Here is a 19922-nt window from a genome sequence, read left to right on the forward strand (position 1 = left end):
GAATCTCCGCCCTACCACTCTCCTGGCAGACGCTCTACCACCAGACCACAGAGGAGGTCAAGAATCTCCGACCTACCACTCTCACGTCAGACGTTCTACCACTAGACCACGGAGGAGGTCAAGAATCCCCGAACTACCGCACTCCTGGCAGACGCTCTATCACTAGATCACGGTGGAGGTCAAGAATCCCCGAACTACCGCTCTCCTGGCAGACGCTCTACCACTAGATCACGGTGGAGGTCAGGAATCCCCGACCTACCGCTCTCCTGGCAGACGCTCTACCACTAGACCACGGTGGAGGTCAGGAATCCCCAAACTACCCCTCTCCTGGCAGACGCTCTACCACTAGACCACGGAGGAGGTCAGGAATCCCCAAACTACCTCTCTCCTGGCAGACGCTCTACCACTAGACCACGGAGGAGGTCAGGAATCCCCAAACTACCCCTCTCCTGGCGGACGCTCTACCACTAGACCACGGAGGAGGTCAAGAATCCACGAACTACCGCTCTCCTGGCAGACGCTCTACCACTAGACCACGGAGGAGGTCAAGAATCTCCGCCTTACCACTCTCCTGGCAGACGCTCTACCACCAGACCACAGAGGAGGTCAAGAATCCCCGACCTACCACTCTCACGTCAAACGTTCTACCACTAGACCACGGAGGAGGTCAAGAATCCCCGAACTACCGCACTCCTGGCAGACACTCTACCACTAGAGCACGGTGGAGGTCAAGAATCCCCGAACTACCGCTCTCCTGGCAGACGCTCTACCACTAGATCACGGTGGAGGTCAGGAATCCCCGACCTACCGCTCTCCTGGCAGACGCTCTACCACTAGACCACGGAGGAGGTCAGGAATCCCCAAACTACCCCTCTCCTGGCAGACGCTCTACCACTAGACCACGGAGGAGGTCAGGAATCCCCGACCTACTGATCTCCCGGCAGACGCTCTACCACTAGACCACGGAGGAGGTCAAGAATCCACGCCCTACCACTCTCCTGGTAGACGCTCTACCACTAGACCACGGAGGAGGTCAAGAATCCATGACCGACATGATGCGCAACAACATTTATTCCAATATAAAAAACAACATCAATACATAAAACACTACGATATTGCTGTCCAGCTTTGTTTGCAGCAATTGCTTTGATAAATTAAAAACAACACCTGTCAACATCTTAATTCTTTTCCGCATATCATTTTTCAGACTGCAATCTAATTGGAATGTGTTTATGTAACATTTTTTTTCGTCCACTAGGGACCAGGGAAGAGAATGGAAATATCACAAAAAAACGTGAGTGCAAATATATGACCCCTCGAACCCTGGGACAGAGGTAAATACTTTCATATACTTAGACAGAATTACATTTAATGCAACAAGATAACACAACGATCAAGATTACATCATGATTACTACCGTGAAGATCCGGGAACAGAATAGATCTTAAACTTGGTTAATGCATGTCATCGTATCCCAATTGCATGGATCCATGCTCGTGATATCAATCACTGGATTGTCTGGGCCAGACTCGATTTTTTACATACTTATAGCTGGAATATTGCTGAGTGCGGCGTTGAACAACAAACAAAACAAAATAGGTCTTCAGCAACCCATGCTTGTCGCGAGGGATGACTATGCCTATCGTATGAGGCAACTACCAGGATCGGGTGGTCAGGCTCGCTGACGTGGTTGATGCATGACATCGTATCGCAATTGCGAGGATCGATGCTCATGATACCAATATATGGATCGTCTGGTCCAGACTCGATTATTTACAGACCGTCGACATATGGCTGGAATATTGGGGAGTGCACCGTTAAACAACAAACAAACAAACATCATGATCACAAAGAATTAACCATATTCGACTAATACATAGGTTGCATGAATGTAGTATACAGACTTCACAAGGAAGGTAACTGAAAGTTTGACTCTCATCTCCAAACTATTTTCCAAACAATATTTGGTATCGTGAGAGTATCCTCATGCAGATTTACATACGACCAGCCAGTTGTATATTTAGAATTTGGGCACTGCTGTGGTTGTCAACTGTGATTCTGACTGCTTCTGTTGGAAAGGGCAGCATCTGTAAGTAAAACTGTTGAATTGTTATTGATGCCAAGTGATGTAATTTCACGCAAGGCTATTTTACAGGTCAATGTGGGGGTACGGGTGGCCCAGTCGTCTAGATACCCTGCGATACGCTGTGCCGAGTTGCATCCCTTGGGCACGCCAGAAACCTACGATTGTGAGTTCGAATCCAGGTTCGCCCCGATTATGTTTCTAGGTTTGTCAGTACCATACCCGTGTTCGTCGGTTTCACCGAAGTGGTAAACGTCTGAGACCTGCATCACTTCGGGCTTTCCTCCCACATTAAGCTGACACGCCGTGGTGTAACTGGAATACTGTTAAAAGTGACGTTAAACCCAACTCACTCACTCACTACAGGTCGATGCATAGAGATGGAACTGTTTTTGTCACTTCTTTCGTCATTGTTATATTGTCATGGTCATAATGGGCCACACCCAGTTTTCACCCAGGCAAAACCATGTGTGTAATAAAAAGGTTGATTAAATCCATCTACGCGCTACTTCAAAACATATATTTTATGCCGCACCATTGTGCATTTAAACCTCAAAGCCATTGATGAATAAATAAATTGCAAGTGATTCCATGATATTTGATTGGCTGACCAAGCTTAAAAGCTTTGACACATTAGGATACGCCCACTGGCTGATCACTGTTTCCTGATTGGCTGATGAAAGTGTTGGCAGGGTGTTTGTGTGTTACTGATTAAATATTAAGCAGTCTGTGAAGTGCTTATTGCTGACTTCTTTATCTATGATAATTTACTTTAATAATTTTTTGCGTGATAAACAGCGGCCACACCAATTTTTACCATGAGAGAACAAAAATAGTTCTAATATTCGGTATAAATTTGATTTTACCTGATTTGAGCTCATGGCAGATACATTGAATTTTGCAATTATTAACTCGTATCCATAGTAATTCCATATGTCCCCAAATGTGTGTATGATGTTCACGCCAATCAATGAAAAAGTGTGAGTGAGTATGGTATTACGTCGTTTTTATCAACATTCCATCAATATCACACATTGATACCCATGGGAGGAGTCGAACCCAGTCTTTGGCGTGACGAGCGAACGTTTTAACCTCAGGGCTACCCCACCGCGTTAAAACTGGGAACAATGTAACCTGTATGATATATAAAACCAACCAAACAATGTGGTATGAAGTTATTGCCCATCTTGGATTTCTCGTCGTTTCTCTTCCATGTTATTCTCCAAGTTCCGTTGGCGTCCCGAAACCAGATGTTCTTAGTCACAGCAGCAACGTTGGGGGCGATTGCGATCCCAGTAACGTAAAGTAAAACATCTACCCCAATCTGTTGAAGAGGCAATCGTTTTATTATTGTATTTGTGAGCAAACCACCTCCAAATATGCTTTTGCATTGTTAACATTGCGTGCAATCATGATGAATGTTTTTGTTTGTTGTTTAACGCCACACACCAGCCAATATTCCAGCTATATGACGGTTATCTGTAATTAATCAGCCTGGACCAGACAATCCAGTGATCACATGCAACAAGCAAGTAATCGAGCCAGACTCCCCGACCACGTTAGTCGCCTCTTACGGCAAACACGACCCTACGCGGGTCGCAATCATCAGTGATATAACAAATAGGAACCTTATCATAATAGAAGGCAATAAGTGGTAACATTGAGGGATGCTAAATAGACATCACGCCACAGTACATCATTAGGGAGCGCCAAACTGTATTTTTAAGTTATGTTTTGAATTTAACAATATATTGCCACATTTATTATAAATAGTCTACTACTCGAAACATTGTCTTTTTACAACATTTACTAATTAAATCAGGTTTTGAAAGTGCTGTGTTGTCAAAGAAATATATTCCTCTGCTTTAATGCGGTTAATAAGAAAATCGAGAACACTGGCGGACCAATCAAATAAAAGGAGTCCAAAATGTCATGGTAGAATTTGTATTATTTTTATTTTCAAATTATTCATTTGTATCTGTATATTCTGCATATATTCAAATTACATGTTTACGAGTGCCGATAACGGCTACCTTGGTTGTGAAAACAATAAGTTGATCAACATTGTGCTGTAAACAATATGCTGTGACCAGTAGTAATAGGGAAATTAAAACAGAGGAAAGAGTTACAAGGCAGAAGAGGTAAGCGACAGGCGGAAATGACCTGACTATGTATGTGCACACCGTTGCATACGAGTGGTGGCTAAAACGTTCTGAGACTAGCTATATGATTGAGTCAGTTGCTAGTTATTTTTCAACATAATCACCTCCGATTATACACTCCCCATATACTTCTGCCAACGGCACAGGGTGCCTGAAGGCAATGTTTCTGGTGGTATGAAACGTCCTCCACACCAGAAATGTCAGACAACTCTTTCTTCAAACTTGGCGGTGCCTAATTTGGTGAATGTGCAGGATGTTCGATGTGTCAAAGCCACAGTTATTCACTGCAGTTGCAGTGACCACATACATGTGCACAGGGTGAAACCTTCTGCGTTGATGTTTCATGCAGTAGCCAAATCAGATTACTATTGGTCACTAATTGTCTAACGTTTCATGATGTTTTGTTTGGGTTTGGTTTGCTGTTTTACGCCGCACTCAGCAATATTCCAGCTATATGACGGCGGTCTGCAAATACTCGAGTCTGGACCAGACAATCCAGTGTTCGATATCATGAGCATCGATCCACGGAATTGGGATCGATGACATGCTTCAACCGAGTCAGCGAGCCTGACCACCCGATGCCTATGGTCGCCTCTTACGACAAGCATAGTCGCCTTTTACGGCAAGCATGGGTTGCTAAAGACCTATTCTTTCCCGGATTTTCACGGGTCCTTTCATGTGGTAGTTCACTTGTAGGATTCAACTGCAATCCCTGAAAACCAAAGCCATCACATTGCCTGCTAATGAAGCACATCGTACAATCGATGTGTTTTGTCGCTTTATTGACCTCTTCTAGGGAGGATACGTTAGGTGTTTCCACTGCATTAGGTGTTGTTTAGACCTTGGCGAGAAGTGGTATACCCAAGGCTCATCCATGGATACAATTCGCTAAACAGAATCAGCTGGTCTGTTTCAAAACGACGCGACATCCTACGAGAGAATCTTGGGCGTTGTGTGCCCCAGCATGCCGAAACATTTGTCATGCCAAGATCATTTGCCAATTTTGTCCATTTTTCATCAACAGAAAATACCTAGTCTCTTAGATGAGGACAGAAATTCTGCCTGGTCGTATATTTGGTCACAATGCATCCAGTGAGTAAAATTAGTGATGTACTTACTACATGCATCCGGTTAGCATGGTTAATGTTGTACTTAAAACGTGCATCCAGTTAGCATGGTTAGTGTTTTACTTAATACATGCAAACTGTTAGCATGGTTAGTGTTGTACTTAATACATGCAAACTGTTAGCATGGTTAGTTGTGTACTTAATACATGCATCCTGTTAGCATGGTTAGTGTTGTACTTAATACATGCAAACTGTTAGCATGGTTAGTTGTGTACTTAATACATGCAAACTGTTAGCATGGTTAAAGGGCAAGTTCACACGGAAATGAACCATTTTTTCTTGTACTTTTTCCACATTAAAAGTGTTAACATAGAAGCGTCATAGACAAAAATATAAAAACATCATATTTAATTAACATATTTTTTGCACTAAAACGATTCATATTTTTCACATTTACCAAGTGTTCTATTTCCATAACAAAAACACCATGGCTTATGCCCCTTGCAATATGACGTCATTGGTGCCAATTGATAAACATTATGACGTCATCATGCTTTGTTAGAGCCGTTTCACGTGGTGTAGGTACAGTTTTGTGATTCTAGCATCTCAGATGCCAGCCAGAATTGTGTTATGCTGAGACACCACTGCGCCGGAGTGTGTCGTAGACCATGTTGTTTTACCGCAAACTGGTCCTTGATATCTTTTGCGTTGAGAATAGACAGTTGAATTGGCACCAATTACGTCATAATCTAAGGGGGATAACTCAGGCTTATTTCGCTCGTAAAACGAAGGCCTCATAATGGCATATCACTTTCACACTATTGTGAGCTTCCTACTTTCACTGTGAAGAAAAATGAGTGTATATTTTCAAACACAAATACTAACTAATTCTAAAATTGCATTTTGTTTAGAAAAAGAAAGAAAGTGATTTTTGCGTGTACACTTCCCCTTTAATGTTGTACTTAAAACGTGCATCCAGTTAGCATGGTTAGTGTTGTACTTAATACATGCAAACTGTTAGCATGGTTAGTGTTGTACTTAATACATGCATCCTGTTAGCATGGTTAATGTTGTACTTAAAACGTGCATCCAGTTAGCATGGTTACTGTTGTACTTAATACATGCAATCTGTAGGCATGGTTAGTGTTGTACTTAATACATGCTAACTGTTAGCATGGTTAGTGTCGTACTTACTGCATGCAAACTGTTAGCATGATTAGTGATGTACTTAATACATGCAAACTGTTAGCATGGTTAGTGTCGTACTTACTACATGCATCATGTAAGCATGGTTAGTGTTGTACTTAATACATGGATCCTGTAAGCATGGTTAGTGTTGTACTTAATACATGCATCCTGTTAGCATGGTTAGTGTTGTACTTAATACATAGATCCTGTTAGCATGGTTAGTGTTGTACTTAATACATGCACACAGTTAGCATGGTTAGTGTTGTACTAAATACATGCAAACTGTTAGCATGGTTAGTGTTGTACTTAATACATGCATCCTGTTAGCATGGTTAGTGTTGTACTTAATACATGCAAACTGTTAACATGGTTAGTGTTGTACTTAATACATGCATCCAGTTAGCATGGTTAGTGTTGTACTTAATACATGCAAATTGTTGACATGGTTAGTGTTGTACTTAATACATGCAAACTGTTAGCATGGTTAGTTGTGTACTTAAAACATGCATCCTGTTAGCATGGTTAGTGTTGTACTTAATACATGCAAACTGTTAACATGGTTAGTGTTGTACTTAATACATGCAAACTGTTAACTTGTTTAGTGTTGTACTTAATACATGCATCCAGTTAGCATGGTTAGTGTTGTACTTAATACATGGATCCTGTTAGCATGGTTAGTGTTGTACTTAATACATGCAAACTGTTAGCATGGTTAGTTGTGTACTTAATACATGCAAACTGTTAGCATGGTTAAAGGGCAAGTTCACACGGAAATGAACCATTTTTTCTTGTACTTTTTCCACATTAAAAGTGTTAACATAGAAGCGTCATAGACAAAAATATAAAAACATCATATTTAATTAACATATTTTTTGCACTAAAACGATTCATATTTTTCACATTTACCAAGTGTTCTATTTCCATAACAAAAACACCATGGCTTATGCCCCTTGCAATATGACGTCATTGGTGCCAATTGATAAACATTATGACGTCATCATGCTTTGTTAGAGCCGTTTCACGTGGTGTAGGTACAGTTTTGTGATTCTAGCATCTCAGATGCCAGCCAGAATTGTGTTATGCTGAGACACCACTGCGCCGGAGTGTGTCGTAGACCATGTTGTTTTACCGCAAACTGGTCCTTGATATCTTTTGCGTTGAGAATAGACAGTTGAATTGGCACCAATTACGTCATAATCTAAGGGGGATAACTCAGGCCTATTTCGCTCGTAAAACGAAGGCCTCATAATGGCATATCACTTTCACACTATTGTGAGCTTCCTACTTTCACTGTGAAGAAAAATGAGTGTATATTTTCAAACACAAATACTAACTAATTCTAAAATTGCATTTTGTTCAGAAAAAGAAAGAAAGTGATTTTTGCGTGTACACTTCCCCTTTAATGTTGTACTTAAAACGTGCATCCAGTTAGCATGGTTAGCGTTGTACTTAATACATGCAAACTGTTAGCATGGTTAGTGTTGTACTTAATACATGCATCCTGTTAGCATGGTTAATGTTGTACTTAAAACGTGCATCCAGTTAGCATGGTTACTGTTGTACTTAATACATGCAATCTGTAGGCATGGTTAGTGTTGTACTTAATACATGCTAACTGTTAGCATGGTTAGTGTCGTACTTACTGCATGCAAACTGTTAGCATGATTAGTGATGTACTTAATACATGCAAACTGTTAGCATGGTTAGTGTCGTACTTACTACATGCATCATGTAAGCATGGTAAGTGTTGTACTTAATACATGGATCCTGTTAGCATGGTTAGTGTTGTACTTAATACATGCATCCTGTTAGCATGGTTAGTGTTGTACTTAATACATGGATCCTGTTAGCATGGTTAGTGTTGTACTTAATACATGCACACTGTTAGCATGGTTAGTGTTGTACTAAATACATGCAAACTGTTAGCATGGTTAGTGTTGTACTTAATACATGCATCCTGTTAGCATGGTTAGTGTTGTACTTAATACATGCAAACTGTTAACATGGTTAGTGTTGTACTTAATACATGCAAACTGTTAACTTGTTTAGTGTTGTACTTAATACATGCATCCAGTTAGCATGGTTAGTGTTGTACTTAATACATGCAAATTGTTGACATGGTTAGTGTTGTACTTAATACATGCAAACTGTTAGCATGGTTAGTTGTGTACTTAATACATGCATCCTGTTAACATGGTTAGTGTTGTACTTAATACATGCAAACTGTTAACATGGTTAGTGTTGTACTTAATACATGCAAACTGTTAACTTGTTTAGTGTTGTACTTAATACATGCATCCAGTTAGCATGGTTAGTGTTGTACTTAATACATGGATCCTGTAAGCATGGTTAGTGTTGTACTTAATACATGCATCCTGTTAGCATGGTTAGTGTTGTACTTAATACATGGATCCTGTTAGCATGGTTAGTGTTGTACTTAATACATGCTAACTGTTAGCATGGTTAGTGTTGTACTAAATACATGCAAACTGTTAGCATGGTTAGTGTTGTACTTAATACATGCATCCAGTTAGCATGGTTAGTGTTGTACTTAATACATGCAAACTGTTAACATGGTTAGTGTTGTACTTAATACATGCATCCAGTTAGCATGGTTAGTGTTGTACTTAATACATGCAAATTGTTGACATGGTTAGTGTTGTACTTAATACATGCAAATTGTTGACATGGTTAGTGTTGTACTTAATACATGCAAACTGTTAGCATGGTTAGTTGTGTACTTAATACATGCATCCTGTTAGCATGGTTAGTGTTGTACTTAATACATGCAAACTGTTAACATGGTTAGTGTTGTACTTAATACATGCAAACTGTTAACTTGTTTAGTGTTGTACTTAATACATGCATCCAGTTAGCATGGTTAGTGTTGTACTTAATACATGGATCCTGTAAGCATGGTTAGTGTTGTACTTAATACATGCAAATTATTAAGGGTGTACCATGGCTTCTCGCAGTTAGGCTCAAAACCTTTCAGCCACCACTCGGAAAGTGAGTTACGTGGTTGTGAAGAAAAAGTAGCGGAGGCTTTTGTCTGCAGCTACTACACTTCGACAACATGAAGCAATATTCACCTCAACCCACGGAGCTTCATCGTCCAGCGTTGGCCTCCAGCCAGTAAAACGTCCTCCACTTGTAAAGCTTAAAAAGATAAAACTAAAAAAAGTGCATGTCACAAACATTGATATTTACCATGTCAATTATTCATGGATGAATAAAATGTAACAGTATATGTCATAACTACAATGTTCATGGTATTGTTAGAAAAGGTACATCACCTGAATGAATTAGTTTACCTGCATTTCGCATTTCCGAATGTTACTTGACAGCTCCTCAGAATCTGAGCATCCTCATTTCGGATAAAGGATAACTGTTCTTTTCCTAAAGTGACAGTGCACAACTCAAATTTATTGGTGAAATAATACCTGTGATCGTGACAATAGCCCTACGTTCTTGGGCCAGACGTGGCATTAACCCAACCATCATGTGAGCTGCACGTGACATTAATTCCACGTGACTGGGTCGCAAGTACCAATAGCTCCGAATAGCTGGGCAGCACGTAACATTACCTCAACGTCATTGGGCTGCACGTGAAAGTAACCCTACCTCACTGGGCCGCAGAAAATTAAAACAGTATAAATTGTTCATTTTTCTAAAGCAGTTATACGGTTTGCATAAATTATATTCAGCGAAATAACGCATGATAACTTGAACAAAGCTTATTGAAGTGAACACTATAACAATAAATGTAATCTATAAAATTCAGTGAGCTCCTTCTGTGCAAACTGGAATGTAGGTGGAAAGTTATTGTTTCTAAAGTTGAAAATATGTTTCGTCTAAGGCAAATAATAATGAGGTTTAATTTTTTTATATTTTTCGATAAATAACCAAAAAGAACATTTTCTTTGGATATGGCCAGGGTTTGTTTTTTGTGCGATATCATAGTCGGGTAGCCTTGTGGTTAAAGCGTTCGCTCGCCACGCCGAAGACCCGGGTTCTATTCCCGACATGGGTACAATGTGTGAAGCCCATTTCTGGTGTCCCCCGCCGTGATATTGCTGGAATATTGCTAAAAGCGGCGTAAAACCATGCCCACCGACTCATGTTATTAACAAGACAGTTTATTGGCAATATGTGATGTAAAATATAGAACTGGAACCATTGGAGTTCAGTCACGTGCGAGCAACTAAACGGGATAGCCTTGTTAGCTTCCTGCCTTGTTCTTCAGTATCGTGCCCAAGTTCGTAGTCCCATTTAGCACATGTTTTATCTTTGCTCAGGTAATATATATGAAATGTTAAAAAGGGAGATTGTAGGATAATGGCAAATGTTGGTAATAGTTGGCTTCTACACAGGGTGAGGAACACCAGAAATAAGATATATATATCTATACATATATATGCAAAAATGAGGTAAATGTTCACTCGGTGTACTTGTAATATATAATAAAATAATAAAGTCCACGTTAGTCCATCATCTTCTAGATATCAGTTTCAAACATAGTACTTTCGCTGTCTCCTGTTATGAGACAGCGAAAGGGCTATGTTTGAAACTGATATAAAGAAGATGATGGACTGACGTGGACTTTTATATTTTATTATATATATATATATATATATATTTATATATATATACCTTATTTCTGTGGCGATTATTCAATATTAGTCTAACTGTCGTCAGGGTTTAAGGACTACATACCCAGGTGCTGCCGATGAAGCATTGATCGACAGCCACATATACTTTTGGATAAAACCTGGAGAAAAACAGGAACAAAACAAGTTACAACCGATTGTATCTAACAGCGGAGCTTGGCCAGCATGTTTTTAGAAAATATTGATTTATCAATATATATAATCCACAGGGTTAAAAATCAGCGAGAAACTGGGCGACAAAAGAAAGTATAGGTCGAGTTCCATGATCGATAAACAATAACAAGAAGAGGTTTTTGTTGTGAATCATAATATAATCTAGGGAAGGGTAACAAATGTTTGATCATCCCCAGTTTGAATGAAATTGTTCAATCACAGGTAATGTAAGCTCTAGGTAAACAATGGTGGGGTAAGAATTTTCAATTTCAAAAGTTGTCTGAAATGTCACCAAAACATTGTCAGACACACTACAAGTTCATTGTCGACACAGTTGCCTTCAATAGCGTGTATGACCTCCAGCTGCCTCAATGCATGCTGTGATACGCCGCCTCATCGATGACGTCAATCTTCTGATGACGTGGACTGGAATCCGTTGCCACTCGTCTCTCAGGGCCTGCTGCAATTCTTGTCTGTTGACGGGAGGCTGATGGCGTGCTCTAACCTGTCTGTCAAGATGGTCCCAAAGATGTTCAATAGGATTCATACCGGGTGAGTGGGCAGGCCAGGGCAAAACGTCAACGTTCTGCTGGTTTAGAAATTTCTGAGTCAGTCTTGTAGTATTGGGCAAGGCATTGTCGTGTTGAAACAATGTCCCCTGCTGTTGGTTTTGTGAGAACGGAAGCACAACTGGCTGCAACACCAAATCAGTCTTCTGATCTCCACAAATACCGCCCCACACCATGACACCTCCCCCGCGGAATGGATGGACCTCTCGAATACACGCCGGAGCCAAACGTTCCCCTCTGCGTCGATAAACTCGTTCTCTGCCGTCATTTCGAAACAAGTTAAACCGACTTTCATCAGTAAACAGCACTCGACGCAATTTCTCACTTGCCACCGCCGAACCTGCCTTGTCCATCGCAATCTCAGTCGTCGATGTTGAGCAGTCAGTACCATTCCTCGGAAAGGACGATACGCTCGGATTCCAGCAGCACGAAGTCGTCGTAGTACTGTACGTTGGCTAATGGGATGTCCCAACGCTGTTGCTGCCGTCGTTACGAATCTGTTTCGCAGGTGAATGATTCGTATCTGACCGTCTTCCAGTGGTGTTGTCACTCGGGGTCGTCCGGCTCTAGGCCTGTCCTGTGTCCTCCCCATCTGCCTCTACCGTTGAATCAGCCCGGCTACTGTCAATGTAAACCTTCTGGCAATTTGGACCTGTGTTGCCCCCATTTCGGCCATACCGATGGCTCTCTCTGTCTGCTCCTGTAACAGTCGTGGCAATTCTTTTGTGTGCTTTCATCACGTGTGGTAATACCCTGCAGATGAACGCATTGATACAGCTAGCATGCACGTGCAGTTGATGTCATAGGCGGTAAACCTGTTTCACCATTTTTTTGTCACCGCACGAGCGCCGTCAAAGGTGGTGCGTTCGGATGAGGTGTACCTTGCTTCCTTTGGTACCTGTTCCTAGGGCAGTCATATTCCCAATACCCACTTTCCGCTAGCTATCGCTGTTTTTAGGAAAAGTACAAATTGCCAACCTGTACTTACTTTTGCCGCTTAGTTTACGTACAATGCGTTCGTGTACTAGATACGTTTTAATCTCCACTGGGTCTACGGGGACCTTTATATATAATCACTAACTGGCGCGTAAACCAGCAAGGACACCTTGGGCGGCCTTTCATGCATGTGCCTGGGAAGATGACGTTTCATCGGGAGCACTGTGTTCACCGTACGAATTCTTAACAGTCTCTAGCACGCTCATCTCGACCAGCTTGATGAGATATTTGGTTGGTCCCAGTTCCACGTTACTTTGATGCATCATGTTGTGTGTATACAGTCATGTAAAATGCATAAAGGATGATTGTGGGTATTTCGGCCGAATAAAACCTAAACGTAAGTTGACACACGTACATGTATATAATTATGCATCTATCATGTGTTAATGTACATTTCATCTGACCCGCCTCTGTCATCTGTTAATGTACATATCATCTGACCGCGTCTATCATCTGTTAATGTACATATCATCTGACCTGCGTCTATCATCTTTTAATGTACATATCATCTGACCCGCGTCTATCATCTGTTAATGTACATATCATCTGCGTCTATCGTGTGTTATTGTACATATCATCTGACCCGCGTCTATCATCTGTTAATGTACATATCATCTGACCTGCGTCTATCATCTGTTAATGTACATATCATTTGACCTGCGTCTATCATATGTTAATGTACATACCATCTGACCTGCGTCTATCATCTGTTAATGTACATATCATCTGACCCGCGTCTATCATCTGTTAATGTACATATCAACTGACCCGCGTCTATCATCTGTTAATGCACATATCATCTGACCTGCGTCTATCATCTGTTAATGTACATATCATTTGAGCTGCGTCTATCATATGTTAATGTACATATCATCTGACCCGCGTCTATCATCTGTTAATGCACATATCATCTGACCTGCGTCTATCATCTGTTAATGTACATATCATCTGACCTGCGTCTATCATCTTTTAATGTACATATCATCTGACCCGCGTCTATCATCTGTTAATGTACATATCATCTGCGTCTATCGTGTGTTAATGTACATATCATCTGACCCGCGTCTATCATCTGTTAATGCACATATCATCTGACCTGCGTCTATAGTGTGTTGATGTACATATCATCTGACCTGCGTCTATCATCTGTTAATGTACATATCATCTGACCCGCGTCTATCATCTGTTAATGTACATATCATTTGACCTGCGTCTATCATATGTTAATGTACATACCATCTGACCTGCGTCTATCATCTGTTAATGTACATATCATCTGACCCGCGTCTATCATCTGTTAATGTACATATCATCTGACCTGCGTCTATCATCTGTTAATGTACATATCATCTGACCTGCGTCTATCATCTGTTAATGTACATATCATTTGACCTGCGTCTATCATATGTTAATGTACATATCATCTGACCTGTGTCTATAGTGTGTTGATGTACATATCATCTGACCTGTGTCTATCGTGTGTGTCATGTTTGATGTATTTTATTATCTTGACGTACATTGTACCAAATGAAATGTCCCCGTTTTTTCGGGTGAATAATTGACTTACCTATCATGTGTTTATGACGGGTGCCACCGGTGGGACAGGACACGCTCACGTTTTTACAAACACGTGGTATTAGCATGTGTTGTATGTGCAAAGATAGCCTCTTTCTAACATATTTATATTTGTATATTTCAATACCTCACAAGCGTTTGTTGTATGCACAACAAGAGCATCAGACAGCACTGTGTTTGTTGTTTAACGCCATACAATATTCCAGCTATATATAGACGGCTTGTAAGATATCGATCCTGACCAAGCGATAGATCCATTTGGTCGCCTCCCGTGACCAGCATACACTGTGGGTTGAGGGTACCCATCCAAACCCGGGATCTTCATTGGGATATGACAGTATACTCTCACAAGCATCAGATAAATTGAGCAGTCTTGCTCCAGATAGACATTATGGCTGCCTTTTGTGGCCCAATCGCTTTAGGGATTTTCTTGTTGAAAATCAGTAGAGTAAAATTGCATTGACATTTTTTGTTATGTTATGAGGTAAAAGTTAGAGTGATGGACCCGGCATTGTGTATGTGTATACATCTGTGGACGTCTCTGACAATCTTTGGACATAAACATCGTGAACTGCACATTCGTTGCTACTGATACTATAAACAATAAGCAATACATAGTGTGTATGATTACAATATCTGTGACACAAGTTCTGATGGTCATCATGCATATTTTCCTATGTGGTACTAGTCATTGTTCCTTAGAGGGGTAGTCGGGTAGCCCAGTGGTTAAAGCGTTCGCTCGTCACGCTGATTCCCGACATGCGTACAATGTGTGGAGCCCATTTCTGGTGTCCCCCGACGTGATATTGCTAAAAACGGCGTAAAACCATACTAACTCACTTCTATCCTCAGATTTGTTCAGCATTAAACGTTTATCAACATAAACCAATACAAGGCAGTTCATGAAACCAGAGAATGAAACAGGCTGTCAAAGTTGATATTTATAAGTTACGATTTTTTAATTGTCTAAAACTCAAAATTGAAACAATGCACTGCAAAGTCAACGATATAACAAGACATGCTCAATTATGTACTGATGTGTATTCTTTCATGACAAAATATCTTTACACCACAGGCCTATGAATTATCTGTGCACTGACCCCAGTTTGACATGCCGACTCTGTGTTGCTATGTATTGTACATCAATTACCCGTATCACAGATTAGAGTTTTCTTTACACAAAGTTGCGACTTTTTGGATTTTTCTGAGAATTTAAGATATATATATACTCACGCAGTTTGTACTAACGAATACTTATCAGGATAAACCCTGGTTTATTATACATCCCTCATGATTCATCTAACGGTAAAATATAAAATTCAATTTAACATTGAAAAGAAAAATCCCAGAATCAATCCGACTCAAGATATGGCCATAAGTACTGAATAACTTAATGTCACTTGTTGATAAGTACTGAATAACTTAACGCCACATGTTGATAAGTACTGAATAACCTAACGTCACATGTTGATAAGTACTGAATAATTTAATGTCACATGTTGATGATCAGTACTGAATAACTTAATGTCACTTGTTAATAAGTACTGAATAACTTAATGTCACATGTTGATGATAAATACTGAATAACTTAATGTCACATATTGATGATAGGTACTGAATAACTTAATGTCACATGTTGATGATAGGTACTGAATAACTTAATGTCACATGTTGATGATAAGTACTGAATAACTTAATGTCACATGTTGATGATAGGTACTGAATAACTTAATGTCACATGTTGATGATAAGTACTGAATAACTTAATGTCACATGTTGATAATAGGTACTGAATAACTTAATGACACATATTGAATAACTTAATGACACATGTTGATTAACTTAATGACACATGTTGAATAGCGTAATGTCACATGTTGATAATAAGTTCTGAATAACTTAATGTCACATGTTGATAATAAGTACTGAATAACATAATGTCACGTGTTGATAACAAGTACTGAATAACTAAATGTCACTTATTTTTAATAAGTACTGAATAACTTGAAATCACTTGTTGGTAATAATTGCTGAACAACATAATGTCACTTGTTAATAATAAGTACTGAATAACTTAATGTATCATGTTGATGATAAGTACTGAATAACCTAATGTCACATGTTGTGATAAGTCATGACTAACGTAATGCCATATGTTGATAATAAGTACATAATAACATAATGACACATGTTGATGATAAGTTATAAATAGCTTTATGTCACTTGTTGACAATAAGTACTGAATAACCTAATGTTACATGATGATAATAAGTAAAGAATAACTTAATGTCACATGTTGATAATAAGTACAGAATAACTTAATGTCACATGTTGATAATAAGTACAGAATAACTTAATGTCACTTGTTAATAATAAATACTGAATAACTTAACGTCACATGCTGATAATAAATACTGAATAACTTAACGTCACATGTTGATAATAAGTACTGAAGAACTTAATGTCACATATTTGTAATAAGTACTGAATAACTTGAAATCACTTGTTGGTAATAAGTGCTGAACAACATAATGTCACATATGGATGATAAGTACTGAATAACGTAATGTCACATGTTGATGATAGGTACTGAATAACTTAATGTCACATGTTGATGATAAGTACTGAATAACTTAATGTCACATGTTGATGATAGGTACTGAATAACTTAATGACACATATTGAATAACTTAATGACACATGTTGATTAACTTAATGACACATGTTGAATAGCGTAATGTCACATGTTGATAATAAGTTCTGAATAACTTAATGTCACATGTTGATAATAAGTACTGAATAACTTAATGTCACATGTTGATGATAGGTACTGAATAACTTAATGTCACATGTTGATGATAAGTACTGAATAACTTAATGTCACATGTTGATGATAGGTACTGAATAACTTAATGTCACATGTTGATGATAAGTACTGAATAACTTAATGTCACATGTTGATAATAGGTACTGAATAACTTAATGACACATATTGAATAACTTAATGACACATGTTGATTAACTTAATGACACATGTTGAATAGCGTAATGTCACATGTTGATAATAAGTTCTGAATAACTTAATGTCACATGTTGATAATAAGTACTGAATAACATAATGTCACGTGTTGATAACAAGTACTGAATAACTAAATGTCACTTATTTTTAATAAGTACTGAATAACTTGAAATCACTTGTTGGTAATAATTGCTGAACAACATAATGTCACTTGTTAATAATAAGTACTGAATAACTTAATGTATCATGTTGATGATAAGTACTGAATAACCTAATGTCACATGTTGTGATAAGTCATGACTAACGTAATGCCATATGTTGATAATAAGTACATAATAACATAATGACACATGTTGATAATAAGTTATAAATAGCTTTATGTCACTTGTTGACAATAAGTACTGAATAACCTAATGTTACATGATGATAATAAGTAAAGAATAACTTAATGTCACATGTTGATAATAAGTACAGAATAACTTAATGTCACATGTTGATAATAAGTACAGAATAACTTAATGTCACTTGTTAATAATAAATACTGAATAACTTAACGTCACATGCTGATAATAAATACTGAATAACTTAACGTCACATGTTGATAATAAGTACTGAAGAACTTAATGTCACATATTTGTAATAAGTACTGAATAACTTGAAATCACTTGTTGGTAATAAGTGCTGAACAACATAATGTCACATATGGATGATAAGTACTGAATAACTTAATGTCACATGTTGATGATAGGTACTGAATAACTTAATGTCACATGTTGATGATAAGTACTGAATAACTTAATGTCACATGTTGATGATAGGTACTGAATAACTTAATGACACATATTGAATAACTTAATGACACATGTTGATTAACTTAATGACACATGTTGAATAGCGTAATGTCACATGTTGATAATAAGTTCTGAATAACTTAATGTCACATGTTGATAATAAGTACTGAATAACATAATGTCACGTGTTGATAACAAGTACTGAATAACTAAATGTCACTTATTTGTAATAAGTACTGAATAACTTGAAATCACTTGTTGGTAATAAGTGCTGAACAACATAATGTCACTTGTTGATAATAAGTACTGAATAACTTAATGTATCATGTTGATGATAAGTACTGAATAACCTAATGTCACATGTTGTGATAAGTCATGACTAACGTAATGCCATATGTTGATAATAAGTACATAATAACATAATGACACATGTTGATAATAAGTTATAAATAGCTTTATGTCACTTGTTGACAATAAGTACTGAATAACCTAATGTTACATGATGATAATAAGTAAAGAATAACTTAATGTCACATGTTGATAATAAGTACAGAATAACTTAATGTCACATGTTGATAATAAGTACAGAATAACTTAATGTCACTTGTTAATAATAAATACTGAATAACTTAACGTCACATGCTGATAATAAATACTGAATAACTTAACGTCACATGTTGATAATAAGAACTGAAGAACTTAATGTCACATATTTGTAATAAGTACTGAATAACTTGAAATCACTTGTTGGTAATAAGTGCTGAACAACATAATGTCACATATGGATGATAAGTACTGAATAACGTAATGTCACTTGTTGACAATAAGTACTGAATAACTTAATGTCACATATTGATGATAAGTACTGAAAACTTAATGTCACATGTTGATAATGGTATTCATTACACATAGCCCCGGGGGCATTTCGGGTTAGAAGTGGTCCCCAGCAATCTATACGACGAAATGGATGGGGTGGTCAGGCTTGGTCAATTGGTCGATGGCGTGTCATCTTACCCACACAGCGTGGATCGCTGTTCACAATCTGAATCACTGGATTATCTGTTCAAGGGCTCGATAACTTCAAAATCGCCGTCATATAGCTGGACTATTGCTGAGTGTAACGTTAAATTGACCTGTGACGTGTAATCATATAGAACTCTCACCTGGTGCAGTGTAATGATCGTAGCCCGGTGCGTCGACCAGGAACATACTCCCAGGGTAAGACATTGCACAAATACAGTCCTGGGTTGCCTGGTTGTAGAAGAAGTGACTGACAATTAATCGGTTACAGGACAGCAAACACTCCATCAGACCAGTCGCATTGCCACGTCGTCTTATGGCTTGTTCGATCTTCTTATCCTTATAGTAGCCAAGGGAAGGGTTGAAACCATACGCATTATCACAGGTTGCCTCAGTTATCCCCTGACTACTGGAGGACAAATAGATGTACAAAGCAGCTGTCCACACTACCCAGTTTCGGACTAGCATGTCTGTGGGTAGATCAAGGTGGAAGGTCGACAGAAATTAGTCCTGCTTCATGCAAAGTTCTCTTCAAGTCCTGTGAATCAATCAATAGTTGGGAGATTTAACGAGCGCTTCAGCCTCTGGCTATTTCCTGTGAATCATGGACATCAAGTATCGATATACTT

The 19922-nt window shown here is 38.7% G+C and overlaps 1 protein-coding gene across 1 annotated transcript; it reads right to left on the reverse strand.

Moving 5' to 3' along the window:
• Positions 1 to 1994: 1994 nt before the first annotated feature.
• Positions 1995 to 19761, reverse strand: LOC139473279 (uncharacterized). Its single transcript, XM_071255813.1, has 5 exons — positions 19437 to 19761; positions 11217 to 11271; positions 9593 to 9659; positions 3240 to 3407; positions 1995 to 2087 (listed from the first exon to the last, which is right to left on the reverse strand). Exons 1-5 carry the CDS (start codon positions 19759 to 19761, stop codon positions 1995 to 1997), a joined length of 708 nt encoding a protein of 235 aa, XP_071111914.1.
• Positions 19762 to 19922: the final 161 nt, after the last annotated feature.

The sequence above is a fragment of the Haliotis cracherodii genome, unplaced genomic scaffold, assembly GCF_022045235.1.
Source record: "Haliotis cracherodii isolate W230 unplaced genomic scaffold, xgHalCrac1.p SCAF_27, whole genome shotgun sequence".
In the NCBI taxonomy this organism is placed as follows: Eukaryota; Metazoa; Mollusca; class Gastropoda; order Lepetellida; family Haliotidae; genus Haliotis; species Haliotis cracherodii.